Source organism: Cynocephalus volans, chromosome 12, assembly GCF_027409185.1.
Source record: "Cynocephalus volans isolate mCynVol1 chromosome 12, mCynVol1.pri, whole genome shotgun sequence".
NCBI lineage: Eukaryota > Metazoa > Chordata > Mammalia > Dermoptera > Cynocephalidae > Cynocephalus > Cynocephalus volans.
In genome coordinates, this window is record NC_084471.1 from 17,919,087 (window position 1) to 17,944,813 (window position 25,727).

A 25,727-nucleotide genomic window follows, 5' to 3' on the forward strand; every position below is an offset into this window, starting at 1 on the left:
AGGTATGTCCCCTCTGCCTGATGACACACGTGTTACACTGTGCTCTAACCGTCTGTTCAAGAATCCCATTTCTCCACACAGTTATGATCACCTCATGGTCAGAGATTGCTCTTCTTTACTGTGTCCTCAGCCTGTCCTAGCGCTTGGCATTAGGTTAAGTGTCATTAACTGTTTGTGGCAAGTGAATCTTTTTCTTGCTCAATCCATTAATATGACACCATAAAAAATGGCACCCACCAAGCCGTCTGTCCAAATCTTCTGCACTCTCACTTACCCACTGGTCTCATCTAAGCACCCTTCACTCTCTTCAGTATTTATTGACATAGTGTCTTCCATTTTTATCTCTCCCCTGAGCCCAGCCTGTCTTATTTCACCAACTGGGCCTTAAGGATGTCCATGGCAGATGTTTGCCTCCTAGCTCATTGGTATCTACCAATGTACCTCACATAATTCTGGGAGCAGAATTGAAACTTTAAATTTGTAATAACCGATTTATTTTCCTAAATGGTTCTGAGATCTCATTTAGCACACGGTTCTTGAGAGAAGGTATTGAATTGAAAAGATGTGGTATTTTCAAGTATTACTCTGCATTTTCAATTTAGAGGAGATTATTTTGTGAAAGGGAATGTGAACGATTATTTTTAAAGATGTTCCTATGTGCCAGTCTCTGCACTCAAAGTCTTATGTTCTCTAATTTGATCTTGACAACTACCCTATAGAGTATTTTTGTTCCTGTTTTGCAGGCCAAGTACTTGTGTGAGATGACATAATCAATGGATGTCAAAGCCATCTCTTTGTATGTCCTGCTGCCACCATGGACAGTGGAATGGTGCGTGGATGGCAGGGGCTCGATTAATGTCTGCTGTAATCAAGGCCTCATGAATGCCAGAGTCAGAGAGAGGGACAAGCCCTGCATCTCCAGTCCCAGGTTTCCAACCCCCAAGGGGACATGGCCATGTAGATATCCTGCTATCCTATGCAATGGCCAAAATTACTCACCCACCTCTCCATGAGCTGAACTCCTCTTCCTATTTCCCTCTAGTTTACTATTTTAGAGACCTTGCAATACTCTCTGGCATTATCTTTCTTGTGAATCTATCATCACCACCACCACCACCACCACCGTCCTCATCATCACCTTCATCATCACACCTGCCACTTATTGCATGCTTACTATATGCCAAGAACTCTGCTAAGCATTTAACATACATCTCATCCTTATAATGAACTGTGAAGTAGGTGGTATTATCCTCCCCTAAGGATGAGGAAATGAGTCTCTCCATCAGTAATGGAGTAGGGATTTGCCTCAGTTTGGTCTGGCTTCACAATCTGTTCCCATTCCCTTACAGACCATCTAGATCAATCTTCTCATAGCACAGATGGGACAATAAGGCCCAGATGGCATAAGTGGCTTGGTCCCTAGAGGGGCCATTTGAGTTGGGAGCTAGCCCTCTCCAAATCTCAGAAATAAGGTTGGGTCTGGTGGAGGCTTTTGGAGGACTCCTTGGTGGAACTTATCAATTTTCTCCTTAATTGCACCCGGCTTCAGCTCATACCCACACCCTTCGTTTCAGGTAGATTAGTTCTTTTGGCCTAGGAAGGTGAGAGAGGAAAATCCTCGGCTTACCTCTGAGGCCACTGGATGCCCATCAGGTCCTGCACATCAACTCCTGTCCCCCTCTCTACAGAGCCTTTCACACTTTCCATCCTTGTGCTCTTAAAGCTCAAGGACGAGGTCCTCTGCCCTACATGTCCTCCACATTCTTCCTCCATCTCCAGTGCTGTGTCTGGTTTTTCAGGCCCATTTGGAACTCAGCAAGGTGCAGGCTCTGCTGAGTCATTGTGAGATGCAGTCTCTAAAACTAAACTTTCCATCCACTTCCCCAAATTGGGTCCTGTGAACCACTGAGGAGGTATAGCATTCTGGGTATCTGCATGGACTCTGGTTCAAACTGCCCAGGTGGAAATCCCAGCTCTGCCACTTAGTAATTGGGACCATAGATGAGTTACCCTTCCTAATCCTTGTAAATATTAAAAAACAAAATCAGGCATTTATTGAGCTCTTGTTCTGTGGCAGCCACTATGTTAACCACTGTAGATCTACCATTGAATTTAATTCTCATCACAAATGTATGATAAGCAATACTGTCTTTTTACAAAGAAGGAAATTGAGGCTTAGAGAGGTAAGGTAACTGTCCAATGTCCCACAGTTATTAAGTGGCAGAACTGGGAGTTGAACCCAAGACTTTCTGATTCTGAAGTTGCTCTTCAATTGTTTTGCACGAGAGCTCTCTAAAAGGAGGACAGTAAAACCTACATTACATAAGTACCACAATGAGGAAAAGTACACACTAGGTGCTTAATAAATAGTAGCTACTGTTGTTATTATCTCTAGGGTCTCTTTTGATACTAATGTTCTAAAATTCTATGTAATGATTATTTTGTTCATAGAGTTAGAATCAAAGAAGTCAACAAGATAGCATCAAACACCTGAAAGGGTCTCCAAAATGAAGGAATTATTTGCTGGGATGTTGATCTAAGTCAACATGGATAGAAAGAGACAAACATACTATGAAATAATGAATAAGAATGGTGAGTCCCAGATGATAAAAATGGGTGTAGATTAGTAGTTTTAGTACAGGTACACACCTTGAAAATCATCTGTACGATCCCCATTTTTTATAGACCACGAAACAAAGATCTGATGAAGTGAAGAAACTTGCCTAAGACCACTGTCAGAAAACATCAGAGCTGGACTTGGGAGCCAGTACTTTAGGGAAAATGTTGACTTGGGGCCTCAAGATCCCTTCATTAATGGCTCTGATTAGTTACCCAATTGGTCTGTTAATTTTCAATCATCCTTCGAACCACAAGAGTTTTAGAGTTTCAGCTACCTCCCTGCTAAGTGCTCTGAGTACAAAGCAAGCGTAAAGTTCAGTCCCTGACTCCACAACAGCTACAGTGTCCTTAGGAAGCAGAAATCTATCATTAAGATTATTGGGCAACAAACAGCTCAGTGCCAGGGTGTCATGGCCATGGGACAGTGCAAATAGAAGAGAGGAAAATAAAAAAGGAGATATAGAAAGACTGACATGAGAGAGAGAGAGAGAGAGAGAGAGAGAGAGAGAGAGAGAGAGAGAGAGAGAGAGAGAACATCAAAGGCAACAAGGAGAGGCAACTACAACCGACATCCCTTGCTTTACTTCTCTCTAGTGCTCAGCACTACATGTTTAACTAATTATCTTTATTGCGTGCCTCCATCCACTCCACAGTGCAGGGGTTTTTCTCTGTCTTGACCACTGCTCTATACCCAGTATCTAGAACAGTGCCAGGAACACAACAGAGGCTCAATGAACATTGGTTAGGTGCATGAATCCAATGAGCAAGAATCGACCACTTCCATGTGCGCTGTGCTAAGCTCTTTTAACTTCCCAGCAGCACTATGAAGAAGGTATTATTATCTTCAATTACTACATGTCTCAGAGGGCTTAAGTAACTTGCGTAAGGTCACAGAACTAGGGAACAGCACAGCCTGTGTGAAAAAAAGATATTAGGATAGAGACAAAACAAGATTTCTGTTGTTGTTGTTATATGGTAACATATTTGATTGCATTTGATAGAATCAAAGCATTACTTTTTTCTTATGAAAAATTTCATGTAGAAAAGTAGTGTACCCTCCACCCAGCCTTATAATATCTTGACATTTTACTATTCGTATTTGAATTAGATATTTTTGTAAAAATTGAATATAAAGATGAAGCCCTTGTATTCCTTTCATTAATCCCATGTCTCTGTCTCATTGTGTTCATCCCTTGAGGTAATCACTGTCTTGAATCACTACCTTAAATAACACTATCTTGTTACTTATTGTTCACATGCATTTATATACCCTTACTACATATATTTATGTACCCATAAATAACATATGGTATTGTTTTCTGTCTTCAAACTTGATATAAATGGTGTAATACTTTACACGGCATTCTACAACTTGCTTTTGGCACTGTTTTTTTTAGATTTACCCACACTGACACATGTAACTCTAGTTTAATGGCCATTGTTTCAATATGCCACAATTTATTTATCCATTCTCCTGTTAATGGAATATAGGTTTTTAACACTTTTCCACTATTGGAAACTGGCTGCAATGAATATTTTTGTACCTGTTTATTTATGTCTAGGACCAGAAGTGGAATGGCTGGGTCCAAGGGGACCTGCATCTTCAGTCTTTTGAGATAGTGTCAAATTGTTCAATAAATTATTTTACATTCTTACTGGTAGTGCATAAAATATAATATTTGCCAGTCTGACGGGTGTGAATATTGTCTGGTGTCTTTATAGTTTGCATTACCCTCATTACGACAAAGGCACACATCTTTTCATATGATTATTGTCCATATGAATTTCCTCTTTGTGAATTGTCTATTCATATTCTTTGTTCATTTTTCTACTGGGGTATTTGTCTTTTAAAAATTTATTTAAATAGGTTTATTCTGGGTTTTAATCCTTTGATAGTTATATGCATTGCAAAATATTTGCTCCCTTTCTGAGGCTTTTATGTCTTAATTTTGTTTATAGTGTACTTGTTAAACAGAATTTTAAAATCCAAATGTTGTCAGTTTTGGCAATATTTTCTTTGTGATTTGTCTTTTTTTTTTTTTTTTTTTTGGTGACTTTTAAAAGAAATAATTTTCTATTCCAAGATCATAAAGACATCATTCCATATTTTCTTGCAAAAGGCTTAAGGTCTGTTTTTGTTGTTTTTCACTTAGATGTTTCTTTTCAGAACTTGTAGGGAAGAAATATTTTATTTTATGTACCCTAAAATGCTCCTCCCAGAACCTATATCCACTGATTTTTAATGCCATCTCTGTCACATAAATCATATATACAACCCTCTTATTTTAAAGATAAAGGAACAAAGATCTGATGAGGTGAAGACAAGTTTCATGTTGGTCTGTCTTGAGCATCTCTATTCTGTTTCTTTATCTGTCCAGCACTGTTAGAATACCACATTTTTACTTTATCATAAATCTGAGTATCAGCTAAGCAAGTGCTAGGACAAGAACAGTGCTATATCTTCTTCTTTACCTGCAAAATGTCTTTACTATTCTGAGCCTTTTGCTTCTCCATATCAATTTTAAGATGAGATCGTCAAAATAAAGAAAAAAAGTATTAAAATTTGGATTGGAATTACATTGAATTTATATATTAATTTGAAGAGAATTAACATCTTTTTGAAGTCGAGTCTTTCCAAACATGAACATGGTGTATTTCAATATACTTAAAAAGTCTCCTTGAAATTTTTGTTAGAATTATTTTTAGGTACCTTTTAGTTCCTGTTGCTATTATGGATAGTATAGGTGTATGCATTATATATATATATATCTTCTTTTTAAATTATATTTTCAATTTAGTGCTAAGAATGCAATGATTTTATGAAAACTGGATTTAGTAACCTGGCTGAATTCTTATTTATTAGTTTGTAGATTCTCTTTTCTTTGTCAGCAATCATGACATGTATAAATAAAGACAATTTTGTGTTTTCCTTTACAATTCTTATATTTCATACTCTTTTCTTTTTGCATTGGCTAGAACCTCCAGTACGTATTTATTAGACAAAGTGTTAGAAGGTATTCCTGTCTTTTCATGACTTAAATGGGAAAACTTTAAAAATTTCATCATTCAGTATGATGTTTGCTGTAATTTCTGGATTCCTTTTAACATAATAAATTTCTAATTGAAATTTATTTACTTCTAATTTGCTAAGAGTTTTTTAAGTCATGCTTGAGACCCAAATTGTATCAAATGCTTTATTTCTCTGTATCTATAGAGATGATCATATAATTTTTCTCTTTTAATATGTTAATGCAGTATGTTAACTAGTAATTTTTCTGACTTTGAATTGTACTTGAATTTTTGGCATAGCACTATTAATTATTATTTTTTAAAAATTTACTGCTGGATTTGACCTATTATTTTATTCAGAATTTTTTAGTCTATGAAAAAATGTGTGGTTAAGTCACAATTTCCCTCTACTGTTATAGCCAGATTTTGAAGTTCAGATTATATTAGCTTCATAAAATGAGTTGTACAGATTTCCTTCTTTTGTTTTTATTCTCTGAAATATTGATTTTCATGTTTTCATGTTTATTTTTATAAACTAAGGATTTCATGTTTCTTATAAGTTTAGTTAAATATGCCTGTAAAAACACTTGTGCCTAATGTTTTTGGAGGGAAGAGACTTTTTTACTTACTGAGACGATCATTTGGTCTTTATTTCCACCGTCCTATTTTGTGTTTTTCATTTACCATCCATTTTCTATGCTTCTTTTATCTTCACAATTCTACATCTCAATTTAACGTCTCATCTCTTAAATTTTCATATTCTTTCATTTTCCTCTGTAAATTATGATTCTATTCTTTTAGTAATGATCCCTTAATTCATTAACATATATCCTGTACATTTGTTAAATCCAAATGATAAATTTTTGCGACAAAGTCTAGAATTATTTAGTATTCCTAAATAAGACAAAGACTTTAAGATGCTTAAATTGTTCCTTGAAGGTTCTCGTCCCATTACCCTGTGTTACATTATTTTCTAGAACTGGGTTTTACCTTTTAAACACATACATATACACAAATTAGTTTTCAAATTACAATCAATAGTTGATTAAATTTGTTTACACATGTTTAAATTGCTCTCATCTTACAACAGGGCTCCCAAATTCTTTGACATTCCTTCCACTGAGAATTGGGAGTCCAGGTACCCCCTGAATCTTGGTAGGCTTATGACTGCTTTGACCCATGGAGTATGGAAAAAGTTACACTGTGTCTGAGACTGGGTCACAAAAGCAAGGCAGCTGCACCTTTGGGACACTTGCACATGGAGCTCTGAGCCGCCATGTGATCTCGACACATAGAATTCATAAATAAAATGGTTGTTTTAAAGCCACTAAGCATTGGGGTAATTTGTTATGCAGCAACAGTAAGTAGAACATTGTCGTTTCTTGTATTCTAGACCTTAACTATGGCTTTATTTTTCTTTTTGCTGAAATTCATCCTTTAATAGTTTTTGGTGTTTTTTTTTTTCCTGAAGTGAAGATCTGTGGGTGCCAAATTCTCTTAGTCTTTGTATAACTGAATATGTCTTTATTTGAGCCTCACTCTTGAGGAATACTTGACAGTTCTTTCTTCTCAACACTTAAAAGATATTACTTCATTGTCTTCTGACATCTATTATTACCCAGGACAGTCTAATAATTGTTCTTTTCTCTCACAGCTTTAAATTTTTTTATCTTAATCCATGGATATGGTTTTGTATATGGTTTTAAAAAAAATTATCAATGTGGATTAAATAAATTTGTCTAGCGCTTTTATGCCAAGCATCTGAGCCCAGGATATTTGCCTTAATTGCGATAACAAAAAAAGCATGGGCTTTGTGGTCAGGCAGACCAATTTTGAAACACAGCTCTTGACACTTGCACGTTGATCTTGGACAAAGAAATTCTCCAAGCTCCCTTTTCACCTCTGTAGAAAGGTATTATTATTATCTGTGTTGCAGAATTAATGCGAGAATTAAATGATATTGTGTGCTTTCTAAATTTTGTTATAATAATTACCATGATCCTGTCCTTGCTTCATCACTGTCTCTAATCTTAGACAAGTCCATCGAGTTCTACCTCAGCTTCCTCATCTGTCATATCGAAGGCAGTAATGCAGACCCCAAGGCTTGTGTGAGAAGGAAATGAGAAAGTGCCTAATATAATGTCTAAAGTATCTTAGGTCCTCCATAAATGTTGCTTTGTTGTTAGTGTTAGTATTAGCATAGCAGGAAGAACACCAGCTTTAGCATGGGAAAGACTCTGGGTTGAACTCAATCTGCTGTGTCGCTGTGAGTCCACAGGTTAAGTTCTCTGTCCTCTCTAGGTCTCTGCTTTCTCTCCTGAATACAGGGGAAGCTATTCCTGTCTCCCAGGTGCTTGGCGAGGGGGTCTGAATGACATGGGAAAAGTCTAGGTCCTGCAATTTATCAGGTTCTGCATCAAAAAGAGCCAGGCCAGGACATCTAAGCATAGAGAAGCTGTCGGGAAGGTTCGGTCATGGCCACTTGGTGTGGGAGCCGCTCTTGATAGATGCCCACGTAGCCTCCCAGGCCCTGTGGAGCAAGTGAGGCCAGAAAACAAGCATGGAAAAAAAGTGAAACCATGGAAGTGCCCTGCAGTCCTGACCCCACAGCCATCATGCCTGGGGCTGCTTTTCAAACTGTTTTATGCTGAAGTACTTCCGGTAACTGATGTTACCTTCTTGATGTTCATAACAGTGAAATAAGTGGGCATTTGATGAAAACCTGCAATGCAAGAGCAAAGGCTCCAGTACTGACTTGGGATCAAGATATTCTATGAACTGCAATCACAACGGTCAACTGAAAATACGGTGTCTTTTTAAATATAGAAACTTTAATTTGCTCAGCTTCATTAGGACTAAAAGTTCATTGCCTGTTAGCTACCTTTGCTGACTAATTTTGCTAGAAACTGCTGCCTGCAGCAAAGAAAGAAAGTCTGCCTACTTTAGTTCACAGCATTGGCTCTTTCAGTGAAAAGGAATTAGGAAGAAAAGAGTGAAAAGGAATTAAGGAGAAGAAAGGAGTCAACTACCTTTGAAAGAGGCTGTTCTGGGAAGAGGTGATAGAGTCCCCCACGGGATCATTGTGATATTCCACACGATCATTGTAATGGTCAGCCTGCGTTGCAGATACACAAACCCCACACCCATTCACAGCGACAAGGACCGTGTGGGAGTTATAAGATATATGGAGCTGGCTCCTGCAGCTGGGGGAGGGGGCCAGGGAACAGAGGGCTCTTTTTCCTAATTAGCTGTTTTCATACAGGGAACACATGACCCAAACACAACCACCAACTGGGTCTTTGACATATACAGGCAGAAAGGGGGAGCTGGGCTTTTGTCTGCCGTAAATTCTTTCAACTTGCCTGTCACCCCAAGCTGCAAAACTCAACAATGAGTCAGATGAGCTGGACCATTTCAGATAGTTTGCTAAATGGACTTGGAGACAGGTATTATTTCAACCCGTTCAGGGTTGAAAAATACTGTAAAAGCGAAATTGGGTTAATATCTCTTTCTTTCCTTTCTAAATGATGTGCAATCACGTTTTGCCATTTGCCTTAGTTTCCAGTATACCTTAAAAGAGTGTGTGGTTCAAAAAGAAATGAATACATTTTAAGGAACCATGTTTCTTGGCAGTAAATTCAACCCATTCATAAACCCTAATTGTTCTACTGTCCAAACTTCCTCTTTTACATTGACTGTTAACTCAGTAAAAACAAATAAATTTCAAGAATATTGCAAAGGGAATTAATTACTTTCCCCATCTAATGAAAGGTACTGAGTATACACAGTCAGTTTTAGAATCAACATATTGAAGAATAACGGATAAAGCAAGGAGAGGATGATCGCTTTGTGGATTTCTTTGTATGCGATATTTTTGATTCTTTGATTTTTGAAGCAATGAAAACATCTCAGATATTTTTCAGCTGTTCACTAAGTGAAAGCAGTTATGCATGAATGATTTTTCCAGAGCTAGAGGTAACACGTGCTAACAGTAACTGTGCTGAACTGGAAGTCATCAAAATGCCCGGTCTGATGGCACTGCCCAGGTAGCAGTCACCAGAGCATTTCCATATACAGCTCAAAGAGAATTTCTACCTGTAGCCATGGTGTAGGAAGGTTCAGAGAACTTTCCAATGCTGAGATTAAAGAAATCCACAACAAAACACTTCTCCAAGTGGGTAAACACAGTCTTTCATGGACAGAGCTGTTTAGAAAAAATAGTGCCTTCTTTGTTTCACCACATATTCATTTCGTTGTATAGCTCAACTGGAAAATGCTGACAAGACTATAAAAAGCTAGATGGAAAAGTGTCAAACCCAGAGCAAACCCAGAGCTGATCGGCTTAATCGGAGATAATGAGAAACGAAACCACATCTCTACTTGCAAAGTAAAACAGAGAACTGAAGCAATTACCCAGAAAATTTACCAACAGTCCTTTGCTGAAATGCATAGAAAAGTGAGGCCAAAGTGTTTTGGGATTTCACATGTCGAGATGATGCCTTAAAGTCCCACCTCACTTTGCTAATGAACACCTTAACTCAATATATACTCCATTATTTCCTATGAAAAATAGACAACTGTGTCCTGTGATGTGGCATAGCAATCACCCCAATTCGGTGATTAGGTTTCTGCCTGCAAAGACTAATATCAGCTCCTCTGGGCAGAGTCGTCAAGCCCTGTTATACTAGAAAGCAGTGGATGAGGACTTGGTGTGGGGATGTCTCCTGGAGGTGATGAAAACCCAAAGGGTCAGTAAAATAAGAGGGAAAACGAATACAAAAAACCTTCTTCTAGGGATTAGAGTCTATTTTTAAAGAAAACTTTAGACAGTCTACCCACTGCTGGAGTGTCAGTCAAGCCATTTGCAAATATTCAGACTCTGAGTATTCTTCATGTATCCAGTCTTGGGAAGTCCACAACTGTGGAATTCTACAGAATAGTCCTGTGGAAGCAGCAGTCTCTGGGGACATCTGGTAAAAACAGCCACTGCTATTTATTTCTCTTTAAACTCAGATAATCCTATCTGTGTGCATCCTCTCATTGTCAGATTGGATACTTCACTCTTAGTGTGCAGTGTCATCCTTCTCCCTGAAAATCTTAACAATGTCCTGTCCCCTCAGAACAGATACATTTCAGGGCAATGACCTGTGGCCTCAGAGACAGCAAGTAAGATTGTGGTTGACTTCACAGAGGTGGATTCAATGCACGGAGCCCAGAGAAAAGTGCTTGGATGTGAGAAGGGCTAGGGTGGTCCTTACCAAAGCTGGGGGCACTGTGCAAGGTCATGTCCCGGATCACCCTTGTGCCAAAACAGGACCACATCAAGAGGAATTGCTGCGCCACTTTCTTCAGGGACCCTTGTCTCTTGGCAGCCACCTACAAGGAAGTGAACGGCTTTAACAGTGGTCAACTTGACCTTTTGTTCATTATCGTCTTTTTAAAAAACAACAGGGAGGCTTATGGGTCTCCAAGTTCAATGTTATGGAGCAATGGATTTTGACTTTTTGTTTTTAGCAGCAAAAATCCACTTTACCAAATGAAATCTTATGCCAACAGTCAGCGTGCACAGCAGATAAAAGAGACGCTGACCTGGTTGAATCAGGGGTGGGAGACTCAGGTGCCTCCTGCCACCCTTCAGCTCTTGGGGGTGGGGGCCAGACCTGCCCTCAGAACCCGAGGGCTCCACGACCCCTGAGGAGCATTCAGATAGCTCATTGTGGGCCTCTGGATTCACCAAGTGTTTGCAGAGGTGAGTGACAGGCTGCAGGGCGCAGGGCTGCCCCTTCAGTCCCAGCTTACCAACCTTCACAACACATCGGTCCACCATGGTGTCCAGCCACTCGATGTAGGACTCAATGGGAGACTGCTCCTCCAAGAGATGGTCAAATTCCTGATATACTGCCAAATAAGGAGAACCCTACACGTCACTACGGTTGTGTATAAAGAGAGATCCATCTTAAAAGAGCTTTTGAATAAAACTCTGAAAAAAAAAAAACTCTTAATAAATAAACCCCTCAAGTCTTAGCAGAGCACTCAAGGCTTTATAAAATATGCTGCAACTTACCCTTCCAGGCTCACCTTCCATGCCTGTGAATGCTTAAGGCTCTGGCCACCCCATATTACTTGCCATTCCCCCAACAAGCCCTGGTTTTTCAGAGACTTAGTCCTTTTCTCAGGCAGTTTCCACTGCTTAGACTGTTTGATTCTTCATGGCCCAGGTGAAATGACCATTGAAAGAAATCCTTTTAACTTCCCCATGCTGCTTGCCAGCAGATCCCTCCTCCTTTTACTCTCATAGCACTTTATTATCTGTATTCTGCCTTTATTATTAATGACTAATAGCACTGTGTTACAGTTAGCTGTGTGTGTCTCCCTGCTAGTTCTCTGATATCATTACTATCTAGTGTATGATCTGTGACAGAGCTGTCATCGAGCAAATGCTTGCTCGAAGGAATGGGCAGAAGCATTGCTGCTCACTTGCTCTCTGCCCAGTGTTGGGGCCCATTTGATAATTCAGCTGTTTCTGGTCCACAACTACATGGGGCAAGCAGCCTAACCAGCCTCTCAGTGCTCAGCATGTAATAGGTGCTTAACAAGTATCTGTTAAATAAGTGAAACAATCTCTCTTCCTCAGTTTCCTCGTTAGTAAGAGGGAGATAATTGTACCACTTGACAATCTGTCTTCAGCCTCAAGTCACATAACCGAATCGGAAAGTATGTTGCAATCAGTGAAGCACTGTAGAAAATAGAAACACGGCTGTGGTAATCTCCAATTTGAAACATCTCTTTTCATTACATTTTTTGTGTTTTTTATGTGGAACTCAATAAATCAAATCACAATTCAAGATCCATACATTTCTCTTGTTTTCATTTGTGTGAACAGTGTTCCCCCATTTTAGAGGACTGGCCGATCTGCTCTATTTTACTTCGTTGATGATTACTGTAAGAGGTAAGCACCTGAGACCGGAAGGTCATAATACTTTAGAATGTGCCTTAAAAGTCAATTTAGTTGATCTGTCTCATTTTATAGATAAGGAGCTATGTCTTAATGAGATTAAATGACACAGTCAAAGTCAGAGAGTAAATTAGTGACAGAGCAGGGACTAGAACCCAGGTCTCTGGATTTTTCTTTGGTGTTCTTTCACTCTTCATAATCCTGTCTGTGAATCTGAACGATTGTGCTTTATTTAATGATGAATGATGAGGGAGGTGTGATAAAAATGCTAACAGCTAACACTGAGTGTTTTCCATGTGCTGAGCACTGTTCTAAGTGCTTTACACGGATGTACTCATTTAACCTTAAGACAGTCCCTAGAATATGAATGTCATGAGGGCAGGACTGTGTCATGTTCACTGTGTCACTACAGCAACCAGAACGGTGCCTGGTACAGAGTAGGTGCTCAAATGTTTGGTGAATGAATGGATGAACAACCCAAGGTGGTCGTACTACTATCCCCCCTTTTTCCAAACGAGGAACCCAAGGAACTTAAAGATGAGTAACTTTCCAAAGGTTGCACAGCTAGTACATAGCAGAGGCGAGAGTCACATGAGCCTGGCTCAAGTGCTTGCCTCCCCCCACCTGCTGTGCTAGTGCTGCACTGTGTACTGAGCATGTGGCACATGTCATCCCAGTGAATCTCTCCACATCATTCCCACTTCACAGAGATGGAGACCAAGGGCACAGTGCACCGGAGCCACGGTTTAAATCAAGGTCTGTTGGGCATCCCAGTCCCATCCTCTTAGCACAGCACTACCCATTCTAATCAGCGTGCTCATGTACCAATGCATGCTTTTTAAATTTAAGGCAAGCCAAGCATTCCCATCACAGAGGTGATGGCAACCCCCTAAAGCAAGAGTTTGCAGATTTGTCAACTGGTTGTAAAAAAAGGGATGTGCAGCACACAGTGCCCCTAGCCCTGCTCAAACCCATCTTTGTTAAAGCTCCCCATGCATTTAGGAACTTCCCGCTATCCGGTTGGGAGGTGCAGGGATGACACCCATGTGCTGGTGGGTGCATTGCCTTTGGGCTTGGTGCCTTTCCTCAGCCCCCTTCCCGGTACTGCATTGCATAACATTGTCCTATTTGGTAAGATGCAACACATTTGTATATACTTGTGCACCTTCTGATTTGCCGTGAACTCCAAGCTCTGTGTGGGAAGGGCAATGTCCATCTTACTCCCACTCTCTGCCCAGTGTCCATTCAGGACATCTCTACCCAGGACAGCCATTCAGTAAGGACTAGCTGGGTTTAACTGAACCTCCTAACTTCCTTCCCCAGAAGAGGAATATAATCACAGCTTTAGGGCACCTTTCTGCCCTGCACTTAAGGGAACTTGAAGAAAAAGCCCCAGAAAGGGCTTGGAGAGGCAGCAGTGACCTCCATGGTGCTCCAGCAAAGGCTTAGAGCCTGTCCCTTAAACAAGCTATGCTGATGGTGTTTTCCCCTATGAATCTGCTCACATTTTCCTTCTCCATGAAAGGCACTGAGGGAAGAGGGGAACTGAGATCTGGCTGCTAGGACTGGTTAGCAGAGCTGAGAACTAGGTTTGCTCCGGGTATCCACGTGGCTCTTTGGTCCTCCGCGGACATTACTGGATGCCTGGCCCCTTGGGAGGCCCTGGATACATGGTGATCAGAGGTATCCTTAGTGTTATGAGGGTGTTCAGAACCACACTTTCTGTTGCCTTCTCGAAAGGAAGAAGGAAAAGCAGAGCAGGAAGCACGATTGTAAGCACTTGGAAAGATCCTAGGACCTCTGGAACTCACCCACATTTTGTTATTTTTGTCTCCTCTGCTCCTTGCAACATGAGCAGCACTAATGCCTGGTGGTGGAGCTGAGACTAGACTTGGGTTCAAGTTCCAGCTCTGCCACTTGGTGGCCGCGTGACCTTGGGTAAGGTTCACTGACTCCCTGAGGCTGAGTTTTCTCATCTGTAAGATGGGGGAGATAAGAGTATCTTCTTCATGGGGTTGATATGGCGATTAAATGAGATCATGTCTGTGATGGCTTTGACACAGGACCTGCCATAGAATAGGCAGTCAATAAACTGAATCATTGTTTTTTGTGATGATCTCCAAAATTCTTAACAGGGGAAAAATGGGCTGGGGCATCTGTGGAAGAAGAAATAAGAGCCTGAACTGAGCTCTGGGGTGGCCCAGGAAAGAAGCCTCAGGAAAGATCCACATGGTCAAACATTTCAGCTGCTACATTGGCTTTCAAAAAAGACTTAATGGGAAAGAGATCTCTAATAGGAACATCTTAGGGAACTTTAATTGTTTTTAAGCATCACAAGCTTAGACTGGGTGGCTGAAGAAAGATTTCCCTCATGACAGTAGTGCAGAGGCATATGTTGGAACTTTGAGGGGCCTGGGGCTTTCAGAATAGGCCTCTGTTCTTGGTGGGACAGACTCTGCAGCTCCCTGAACAATGTCACTATCAGGATCCTGGGCCTCACCCCATTCAGAAGGCGAGGGTGTAGCAGCTCTCATAGCCACCCTTCCCGCACTCTCAGCACTGACCTTTCTTTTTTTTTTTTTTTTCCCAGCTTTTTTTTTTTTTTCTTTTTTTTCTTTTTAATTTTATTTTGTCGATATACATTGTGGCTGATTATTGCTCCCCATCACCAAAACCTCCCTCCCTTCTCCCTCCCCCCCTCCCCCCCAACAATGTCCTTTCTGTTTGCTTGTCGTATCAACTTCAAATAATTGTGGTTGTTATATCTTCTCCCCCCCCCCCCCGGTTTGTGTGTGTGTGTGTGTGTGTGTGTGTGTGAATTTATATATTAATTTTTAGCTCCCACCAATAAGTGAGAACATGTGGTATTTCTCAGCACTGACCTTTCTGAAACCGGATGGAAGGTGTGCTGCATGGGAAAGGAAGGCTGACCAAAAACTAAGGAGGTAGCTTGTAGACCCTGATGGATCCAGGGTCCCTGGGCTGTGGGGATGCCCTGTGCAGTTGACTGGGATGGGCATTTGAGGAACAGCAGAGATGTGCTAACAGTGATGGTGTTCTCTGGCCCTCTCACTCTGCTTTACTACTAAGAGCAAGCAACCCACCCACATCAGGATACTATTTGGAGCAGTATACCTGCAGGCTGTATGTTGGAAGTCTTTCTCCACAGGGACATGAACACATGTTCACAGAAGTCAATCACCATCCACCCCTTTCTCAAATATTTAATGTGATTGTAAGGGTCACCTGTCAATTCGTGGGCTGACTCATGAGACCCTCCACTGAAAAACAGGCAGTGGATCCAGCTGACTCCAGGCTGACATACACTGAGAGAGGCAATACACTTTTGTTCTCATTTTTTATGCCATCTCCATGGAACCATGGGTGGCATTCAGGGTCACATGTGGGGCTCTTTGCGTGACATTGTGTGCTTCCCAATTGCACCAGAACACTTTCTCTGGGCAGTGTTGACACATGTCCTCTCAAGTCAATTAGCCCTCCCATCTGAGCCGACCCATTTAACAGGAACAATAAGAAGGAGGAGCTCCCAGGGAGAAGGACAGGTGGGAACGGCCTCTTAAGTATTTACCAAGATACTTTTTCTTCTCTTTAAAAAACAAAAATAGAAGGACAACAATCCCGGGAGGGACGACTTACACTGGATGATGAGTTTCCGGTGTTCGTCTCGAGAGTCTTCCATGGTGTAAAGGGTTTGCTTGGTGATGCTGTTCAGGTCCACGTTCCTCCAGTCTTCCAGCATTTGGAACGTGATGTCTGCACTGTGGATCACTGTTCGAGATGCCTGTAATCCAATCCAATTAACTCATCAGCTTACGGATTGTTAAGTTAAAACCCTTTCACTTGAAATACTTGTATGCCTTTTTAATGGATCTGCTTTGGTATTTTGCAAACTACTTTGAAATTCAGGAAAACTCAATTTCAGAAAAGCAGCAGGTGACTCCATACCGCACAAGATCCAGACAGTTTTCTCCTGTGGCTCTCTCATCACATCTCCCTTTCCCCACAAGACCAAGGTGGCCCAGGTCAGACCAAGCCCTGCTGTTCCCAGCCCCTTTGGCCCTGACCCCCTGGAACAATGGGATGAAGCTGCAAGCTTGTGGATGGGAGCTCTGTGCTTTAAGCACGGTGTGTCTTCTAGCACCTGACAAGTGATAGGCCCAGATTTAAGAATGTTCCTGCTTCCTGGGCCTATGACACATTTAACCCCCAAAATTGCAAAATGTGTTTTTTTATATAAATGCATTCTGAAGCAGTTTGGACTCTAATTTTGTTTTTGCTTTTTGTTTTTTATGTAACTAGAATAATTAAAACAAATATGAATAATTGAGATGGAGGGAAAGGGAAACTACATCATAAGATTCTAGTTTATTAGTGTGTGTGTATATAATTATTTTTTAAAGCTGTGGCTTCCTCAGCAAACCCTCATTAGTGAACTTAAATTTACAAGTTGGAACAATATTTGGAACATCACTAAGTGGGAACTTGATAAAAGCAAAGAAAGACATATCCAGCATCATTTCTTTTACTTGCATATTTTCAAAATGTCTTTCAATAAAATTTTAAAAAGATTTAAAATAAACAAGGACATCGTAAGTCTTCTAATGCTTGTGAATTTCCAGGCAAAGTTAAATACTGACAACCCCTTGTTATACCCAGACTGTCCAAGCACAAGTACACTCTTACTTAAATAACTATAGAACTCTTGGAAGGTCATAGAGGCCTAGAATACATGTTTATGGGTATATGAGTTGGGTCAATCTCTAATGATAAAGAAAACAACTGAATGTAAAGGCCAGGTGTTCTGAATTCGAACATACCTAGTTCAAATCCTGACCAGCTGATTGATTTGGGGCAGGCAAGTAGATTAGCCTCAGTTTCCTGATCTATAAAATGGAGATGTAATAGTACCTACCTCTGGAGGAGGACTGCTGTTGAGGATTCCTTCAGATAATGTTGAGAAGCATAATGCATAATGCAGGGAATAAAAGCTCAATAAAAGTGGCTACTGTTGTTCAGGTTGGTTCTCTTTGCAATGATTGTGTTGATACCTCAGGGCCTTTGCAGATGGTATTTCTGTCGGTGGGAACATTCTTTTCCACCTTGTCCCAGCCCCCCAGCTATCATGTATGCTCTAGCTTAAATGTCACACCCACGGGGAGGCCTTCTCTGGCCGTTTTATCTAACTAGGACCTGAATGCCTTGGTATTCTCTATTTCTGTTCTATTTCCTTTATAATACTTTTCACTTTTAATAATTATTATTATTGTTTGGTTTACTTATTTTTTTTTTTTTCTGCTGAGGGCAGGTACCATTAAGCATAGTGTCTGACACACAGTTGGCACTCAAAAGATTTTGTGGAATGAGTATCTGAAATACGTATGCCAAGTTGCTTGCTTGCTTAGTGTATCTGAAAAGAGCTTGGGAATGTGCATCTCAGGTCTAAGTATTTGGGGTGAGTCTTCGGTTGGATGTTGTTTAGTCTGACTTGCTCTGTGTGTGTGTTTAGGAAAGCTTGCTGGGATATTAGCTCAGAAGTTCCATAGTGATTCATTCCCAGCACTAACTCCAGTCCTCTGGCTGATCCAGGAATGTGTCTGAGAGTTGTCCAGTGAAGATGGAAAGGTGGCATTTGCCAATTAAATTACATACTGTCTTTGTGTCGAAAGTAAAGAGGGAATGTGTATATGTCTGTGTGCATTGCACGTGGTTTGGGCATGGGTATGGATGCTTTTACCTACATTTGCATGAAAGGGACAAAGTCCTTCCTAAACTATCTGAGCCTTAGAGAGAGACATCAAAAGCATGTTAGTTCCCTGATATGACCCATGACCCGCTCTTCCAAGCTGGAGAAAACAACCAGAGGGCCAGGCTGGCATGCACCCTCAGAAATATGGTAGTGTTTCTTTGTTTTGCCAATATTCATTTCCTTCCCTGAATCCCATTAATCTGTCAGGCTCTGTTCCATCCCCAGAACAATGCCCAGGTGTAACCTCTGTCGCAGCCTGCACAAATCTGGAAGGGTTTCCCTCTGGTCTCCAGTCACTTATGCCAGGGGCCAGACAGGAACGGTGAGGTGTGTGGATATAGTTTTTACTTTCTGGATCCTGGCCTGGTGCCTTCCTTCAAGCCACTCTAACTAGATATCCCTCCGTCCCACCTTGACCTTGAATAACCAGCCCCAGCCCAGAACCGCAACAGCACCTTAAAGAGAGGTTGCAAACCCAAATACATAAAGGGGCAGACAGGTGCCACACATAAGCAAGGTGAGCCAAGCTGAGAGAGAGTTGGTGTGAGGACAGTGCCCGCTGGAGAGAAGCTTGGCCCTTCCAGCTGATGACTGTCCTGGGGAGATGGAGCTTGGGAGGCAAGTTGACAGCTCTTGAAGTTTTTCTACAGAAGATTTGGGTGCTTAGCTGTCATCTCCCAGTTTCAACTGTTAGTGACCAAGTGAAAAAATGTTTTGAATATATGCAAATCAAATAACAATAACCCCACACATCTGAAGGCCAGATTTGTCCTGTGGCTACCAGTTTGCCACTTCTACTTTAAGGCCAATAATATGTTAATGTAACGTTAATGGGTTACTTTAACAGACTTAGATTCCCTTCATTAAGGTGAAAAATTAATAGAAATGCACAGTTACATGCCATTAAGATATATTTACAGGGTAGATAGGGGCATGGAGTAGAATCTTCCACTTCTACTCTATACCCTTCTATGTTTGAATTTTTTTACAGTAAGCACATGTCACTTTTGTGCTAAAAATAATGCAGATCTAGAAAAACTAAACAAAATTGAGCAATTACTTAATATACTATGTGGCTTTGAACTCTTTTGGATGACACACAAGCAAATCATTCTCTTTATCTGTTTGACTCAGTGGCTCACAACTGGGGGTGATTTTACCCCCCAGGCTACACTGACATTCTTGGTTGCCACCCTGGGGTGACTGGGTGATGCCATTGACCTCTTGAGGGTAGAGGCCAGGGATGCTGCACAAACAGCTCCCACAACAAAGAATTATCTGGCCCCAAATATCAGTAGCGGTTGAAAACTCCTGTTTTCCTTAAGGGCAACACAAAACTGTGGACCTAGAACACATCTGATAGGTTAAGGGGCACCTGATGTCAGAAATTATTTTGTATATTAGTTGAAACTATTTAGTTATTGCTAACGTGTTTATTTCTTATCTGTAGAGATTAAAAATAGTAAATAGTGAGAGTACCCTGTTAAACAACCTGACAGATCCTGCAGGAAGTAGTTTTTGTGGATTTGCCCCCTCATCTGCAATGACTCAGCAGTGGTTAAAACACATAACAGAGGACAGCTACCTGGCAAAGATGATTTAGTGATGTTTGCCGTCTCAGAATTTGGGAAAACCTTCTCGACACTGCAAGAAGAACAGAGTTAGTTTGAAATATTTGCGTGCTTTATGATCCTACCTTGGATTTTCCAGGGGCAGATTTCAAAAAGCAGCTTCCTTATTTTGCCTAAATTTGTCTCACTGCCCAACCTCATTTTATGTACCCACTGGCAAAACCCTGCGTTTGATTCTTTGTTCTCCCATTTGGGCTTCAACAACTATTTCCTAAGGGTGATATTTGGGGTATATATTTCAAAGTCACGCACTTGCCATACTTGCAGGTGTGAGAAATGGTGGCGTCAATCAACCGTGAGTAAAAGCGATTATTTACTTGTCTTTCATTTCGCTAATTGCAAGCTCAATCACTTCTCCCCATAAATAATTGCAGGAATCAAGTGGGAGCTTTGAAGAAGCCCCTTTAAAAAGTAGTACATCTATTAGGAAACCTTGACTGAGTCTCAGTGGTGTGCGGGGTTGGGGGTGCTTCTGGGATGAGACCCTGGCTGCACCTTGAATGGGGCTTTGCATTCATAATCTGTCATTTTTACAGACTGATCTCTGTGCCCTATTTATATGTTTTGATGATCACTGCAATTAGGAAAAGCTCTTATTTCCTATGCCAACATAATAGGGCTGATTTATTTTATTTATTTATTTTTTTTGGTGGCTGGCTGCTATAGGGGATCAGACCTTGGACCTTGGTGTTATCAGCTCCAACCAACTGAGCTAACCAGCCAGTCCCCATTTTTTTTTTTTAAAGGACTGATAAATTTGAAGTGGGGTAATCTTATGTCTGTGGATTTCAAAGCAAGAGAGACATGTGCCTGCCAAGGTCTTCCTTCTTACAGAGTCATTTGGGGTGGTGTTTGTTTCCAAGCCTTGCACATTCTTAAAATGCACTCCCAGGCTCCCTGGAAAGAACAGCTTCCTCTGGGCACACACAGGTGGAAGGTCCAACAAACCTCACTGCTGACTTTGAGCAGATTTATTTTGTCAGTGTAATTAAAATGGGCACGGGGCATTCTTCTCATTAATTTCTGAACTGGTCAAGAAATAGAAATTTCCTCAGGATTATTCTAATTTGTACTCAGAGCCTCCTTGGTTTGAAATCGAGGGTGTGGGATGGAGACGTGGGGTGGAGGAAGGCAGACGAGCTTCTAATTTTCCAGGCTGATCAATCGTTAATCCTTCTCCTTAATTACTTTTTCTTTAACTTTGTGATGTGGAATTTACTGCTGGCGAAAAGAAAAGAACTGAGAGCCGTGAAATAAAGCGGGCTTTATCAATAGGTGATGGGCCCTGCAGGCAGCCTCAAAGCACGTCTGAAAGGGCTCCCTTTGCCTGTGGAGAGAGGGTAATTTGATCGCCTTCATTTTCCTTGCTGGCACTTATTTCAGGCAAAAATAGCAAGCTATATTCAAATGGGGCTTTAAGAAACACATATTTTAAAACTGTTTTGTTTAAAATCATTTCATCTCTGTTGATTAGCAACAAATGAGCTGCAAGTGTCTTCTCACAACCACAGACATATCGAGGCAGAAAAGTAGAACCAGTGTCGTCAGGCAGCACTGATGCTGGAGGATGAGCGGTGGGGCCCAGCAGAGAGAAGGTTCTTAGTTCCAATCCCCTTATGAGAAATAATAATTTGGCTTTCAAATTAGGCAGAGACTATGTGAAGCCCGGAAGTCGTTCTCTGTCCTTTGCTACCACTATTCTATGGAGCTTCAAGGAAATCTCAGAGCTTGGAGGTCGGACAGACCTGGGTTTGATTCCTGGCACCTGTTTACCAGCCATGTGGCTGCGTGGCTCTGGGAAAGTTTCTTTGCCTCTCAGAGCCTCATCTGTAGAATAGGAATACTATTCCCACATAGCAGAGGTGGCATGAGGGTTGAACGAGATATGGAGTATGGTGGTGATGAGTAGAAACTTTGGCATTGGACAGACAGACCTGGGAGCAAATCCTGTCTCTGCTACTTACTACCTCTCTAATTGTGATCCCTTTTCTGTAAAAGGCCAAGTGTGCCACCCTTGATAAACATTTCATGAGGATTAAATGCATTTATGCATGTAAAGAACTAACGTAACTTCAGTGCTCTGTAGGCAAACAGTAGATAGCAGTTACTATTATTATTGTTGTTATTTTATTCACAAGCCTTGTAAAATGTTTGGCACCAAAATGTTTTTCTCCCTTCCATTCTGCTCCCAAACTCAGTACTTACATTCAAACTTGATGTTTCGCAGATTTTCTGGGAGGTCGTGGAGAGCCACTTTTAGCCACTCATCCAGCTGCTTGGCAAACTTCCGAATCACCTGAGTTAAGCTAGAAAGAGAAACGATGCATTTTAAATGCCTTGTGTATTGCTCAGTTCTCACAGTAGGCCCCTAAAGGGTTTTATTTCCCCTAATCATGTTTTGGCTGCTACTAGGTGCCACTTGTCACAGCAACCTTAGAGACAGTGCCTTCAGCCCAAGCCCTGCAGGTAGCTGGTGGGTGTGGGAAAAGCACGAATGGACCAGGCTCTGGTCAGTGATGCACAATTGTGGGGAAAAGCCCACTGCAAGGCTTGGCGGCATCCAGAACCCTTTCTGTGAGTGAAACGTGTCCCTTCATATTTCTGAAAAGCCTTGTGCATGGGGGTGAAGACAGTGGGCTATGGGCCTAAGAAAGCCGTTTTGCAATTGGTCTCCCCTCCTCCCCCTCATGCTGTCAAAGCCCAGTCTTGTCTGAGCTCCCGAGCCAGGCAGGAACCCCGTCCATAGCATAACTGCCATGCCTGCCCACACAACTCACCAAACCGCTTGCCATTTGGTGGGAATGGGAAGCAACAGCATATTTTTAAATTTGGCAAGCAACCCTGATATGGGCATTGAAATCATTAGATTTGCAGAGTCAGAGACCATCTGGGGACAGGAGGTGGAGCACTGAGGGGGCAGTAGGTTGCAATATCAGATGGGAATTTGGAGTTGAGAAGACACCGAGCACCATTTTCAGGCTCTCATCATCCAAATCATCTGCTCATAGCCCTAGGGCCAGGTTCATCCATGAAGCCCTTCTTGGTCATGCCAGACAGAGACCTCCCCCGTACTGGCCACCCATACCACCCTTGCCTTCCACCGACACTGCCTACCCTGCGCTGGTCGGGTCTTCCACCGACTCTCTCCTGTCAGTCCATGATCACCAACCTCCACCCCGCTGGGCCACTCCATTTTTCTCTGGTCACTCATTCTTTTCCCCGCGACTAACTCCAACCTTCTCCAAGGGCTCCCACCTCCAACCCCCCGCCGCCCCTGCCCACCAGCAGTGCATCCCGGTTACTTCTCAGTGAAAACGAACCACAGGGGAGCGTGTCCCAGGCGCCTCACCTCACTGACTGTCCCTTCTCCTGTATATTCAACCTTTTCCTCTCTACTGGATCCTTCCTCTCATCAATTTTAATGTGTTTGGGAATGTCTCGTCTTCAAAGATTCTCATTTCCTTGACAATGTCTCCTCAGGCTACCTTTCTCCCACTTCACAGACTTTCTTTTTTGCCCCCTACAGTCTTTCTCCCACTTCACAGACACTTCTTCAAAGAGTTGTCCAGACTCGCGGGCCCCTTGTCCTCCCCTCACTTCTGTTCCTCAGCCTAAACAGCCCTTACGTAGGCCACAGCCACCAGCCATGACCCCAAACCCATGACCTTGTCTGCTTCTCACCTCGCTGGAGCCCGCGGCAGCATCTGCTCTGTTACCCACGCGTGCCCGCTCCTGCTCCTGGCCATCCCCTGCAGTCACAAAGCTCACTGTCCTCTACCTGGCCATTGTCTTGCATTCCAGTCCCGGGCCTCCTTCCTTCCCTGGGTAAGGTCTCCAGGCCCGCAGCTGCAGTGACCATCTACCTCTTTCCTCTCTCCAGGCCAGCTCCATATATGACACCTCTATTGACAAGTCCCAAAGGCAAGTCCCATTCAACATATCCAAACTGAGCTTGTGACTTCCCCCTCAGACTTTGTTCTTTTCTCATGTTCTCTATTTCAACGTCAACTCTACTTTCCATGAAGTTTTGTTTTTAACTTTTTGATTATGAAAAGTTTCAAACATACCCCAAGATAGAAGAGTAAAATAAACCTCCAAGCACCCATGACCCAGCTTTAACAATTACCACATTTTTGCTAGTTTAATTTATGACGTACCACTTTTTCTTTTCTGGAGTGCTTTAAGCAAATCCAAGATGTTATTTCACCCCTAAAAACTCAAGTATGCATTTCTAACTGACAGGGTTTAAATATGTGTGTATATGTGCACACACACACACGTACACACACATTTAAAACCTCCATGCTATGCATATGCCTGACAGAATGAACAGTAATTCTTTAATGTCATCTAAAGCCCAGTCTGTATTCAAATTTCTCTGTTTCTCTCAAAGACATCTTTGAGTTTGTTTGAATCAAGATCCAAACAAGGTCCACTCATTGCATGAAAGATATGACATTGCCTTGTTCTGTTTCTTAAATCTTTTCGATTCTATTTTTTGCCATTGAGTTATTGGCAACATTGTGTTATTTGTTCCCTGGAACGTCCTATGCTCTGACTTGGTTGATTTCTTCATTGCAGCGTCATTCAATCTATTCATCTATCCTGTGTGCTTCCTGTAAACGAGCTGGTAGGTCTGAAGACTTAATTAGATTCAGTTACGATTTGGGGGCAAGAAAACTTTGTAGGTGGCTCCCGTGCTGCCTGTTGCATCACGTCAGGAGGCTTATAATGTCTGGTTGTTCTTTATTTAGTGCATCCCATTTTGTATACACTATTTTGGACTCAAATAGGCTCTCTTTCCAATACCAGGTATTGCAGAGCGTACTTCAAGTTGCCTCGCAATCTTTTCTCCCTTTCCTCTCGAGTTCAGGCTACCATCCCCTCTCACCTGAGCTACTACGGTCACCTCCTAAGAGTCCACCCCGCCCTGCTTGCCTTCCCACCTCCACCCCATCTTCTACATCGTGACAGGGAGTTTCCCAAAACACTTGCAGTTCTGATCTGTTTCACCCTCTGATTACAACTCCTCAATGCTTCTTTAGGATAAAACCCCGAATCCTCACCACAGACCCCAAGGCTCATGCTCTAGTCCTGCCTGACTCTCCCGCCCCACCTCTTACTTTCTCCTTCACACACATTTCAGCCCCTCTGGCCTCCGCCCAGTTCTCTCCCCATTGAGGGCCTCTGACCCTGGAATCTTTTAGCCACGAGCATCTCTTCCCCTTTCACTAGCTCAGCTCCTCCTCCTGGTCTCAGACCAGATGTCACTTCCATAGCAAAACCTTACCAGAAGCCCCTAGATTAGGTCAGACCTCCTGATTATTCCTCTTGAAAGGCCACATACTTGTGACAGTTTGTAATCATGCACTAACTTGTATGGTTGCCTCATCAGTGCACGTATTTCCCACTAGACTGTGCGCTCCATGCAGATAGCAGGGACTATGTCTGTTTTGCTGATGCCTGTGTCCACAGCACCTAGCATAGTGCCAGGCACACAGTAAGCATGTAAGAAATGTTTGTTTGGTGATGGTCAACTTTGCACACCATGAATATGCATAACCAATAAAACAAAAAAGAAAAACATAAATGTTTGTTAAGTGAAATGAATGAATGAACGGCTCCCAATCCTCAGATGGGCAGACCTCAACTGTATTACACACAAGGCCCTGCCCAGACCGGCCCCCTCCCCACCCTGTTTGTCTCTGATGGCAGCTCCTCCCACTCACCCCTGTCTCATTCCACT

The 25,727-nt window shown here is 42.0% G+C and overlaps 1 protein-coding gene across 2 annotated transcripts in view; it reads right to left on the reverse strand.

The window, feature by feature from the left end:
* Positions 1–25,727, reverse strand: part of RFX4 (regulatory factor X4) — a 131,638-nt gene that overhangs the window by 23,587 nt on the left and 82,324 nt on the right. For both annotated transcript variants that reach the window (XM_063075663.1, XM_063075664.1), the window contains 5 exons: positions 22,187–22,287; positions 19,936–19,994; positions 16,241–16,385; positions 11,432–11,526; positions 10,887–11,004 (listed from right to left, as the gene is read on the reverse strand). In XM_063075663.1, coding sequence (XP_062931733.1) covers positions 10,887–11,004; positions 11,432–11,526; positions 16,241–16,385; positions 19,936–19,994; positions 22,187–22,287 — 518 coding nt within the window. The remainder of the gene's footprint in view (positions 1–10,886; positions 11,005–11,431; positions 11,527–16,240; positions 16,386–19,935; positions 19,995–22,186; positions 22,288–25,727) is intronic.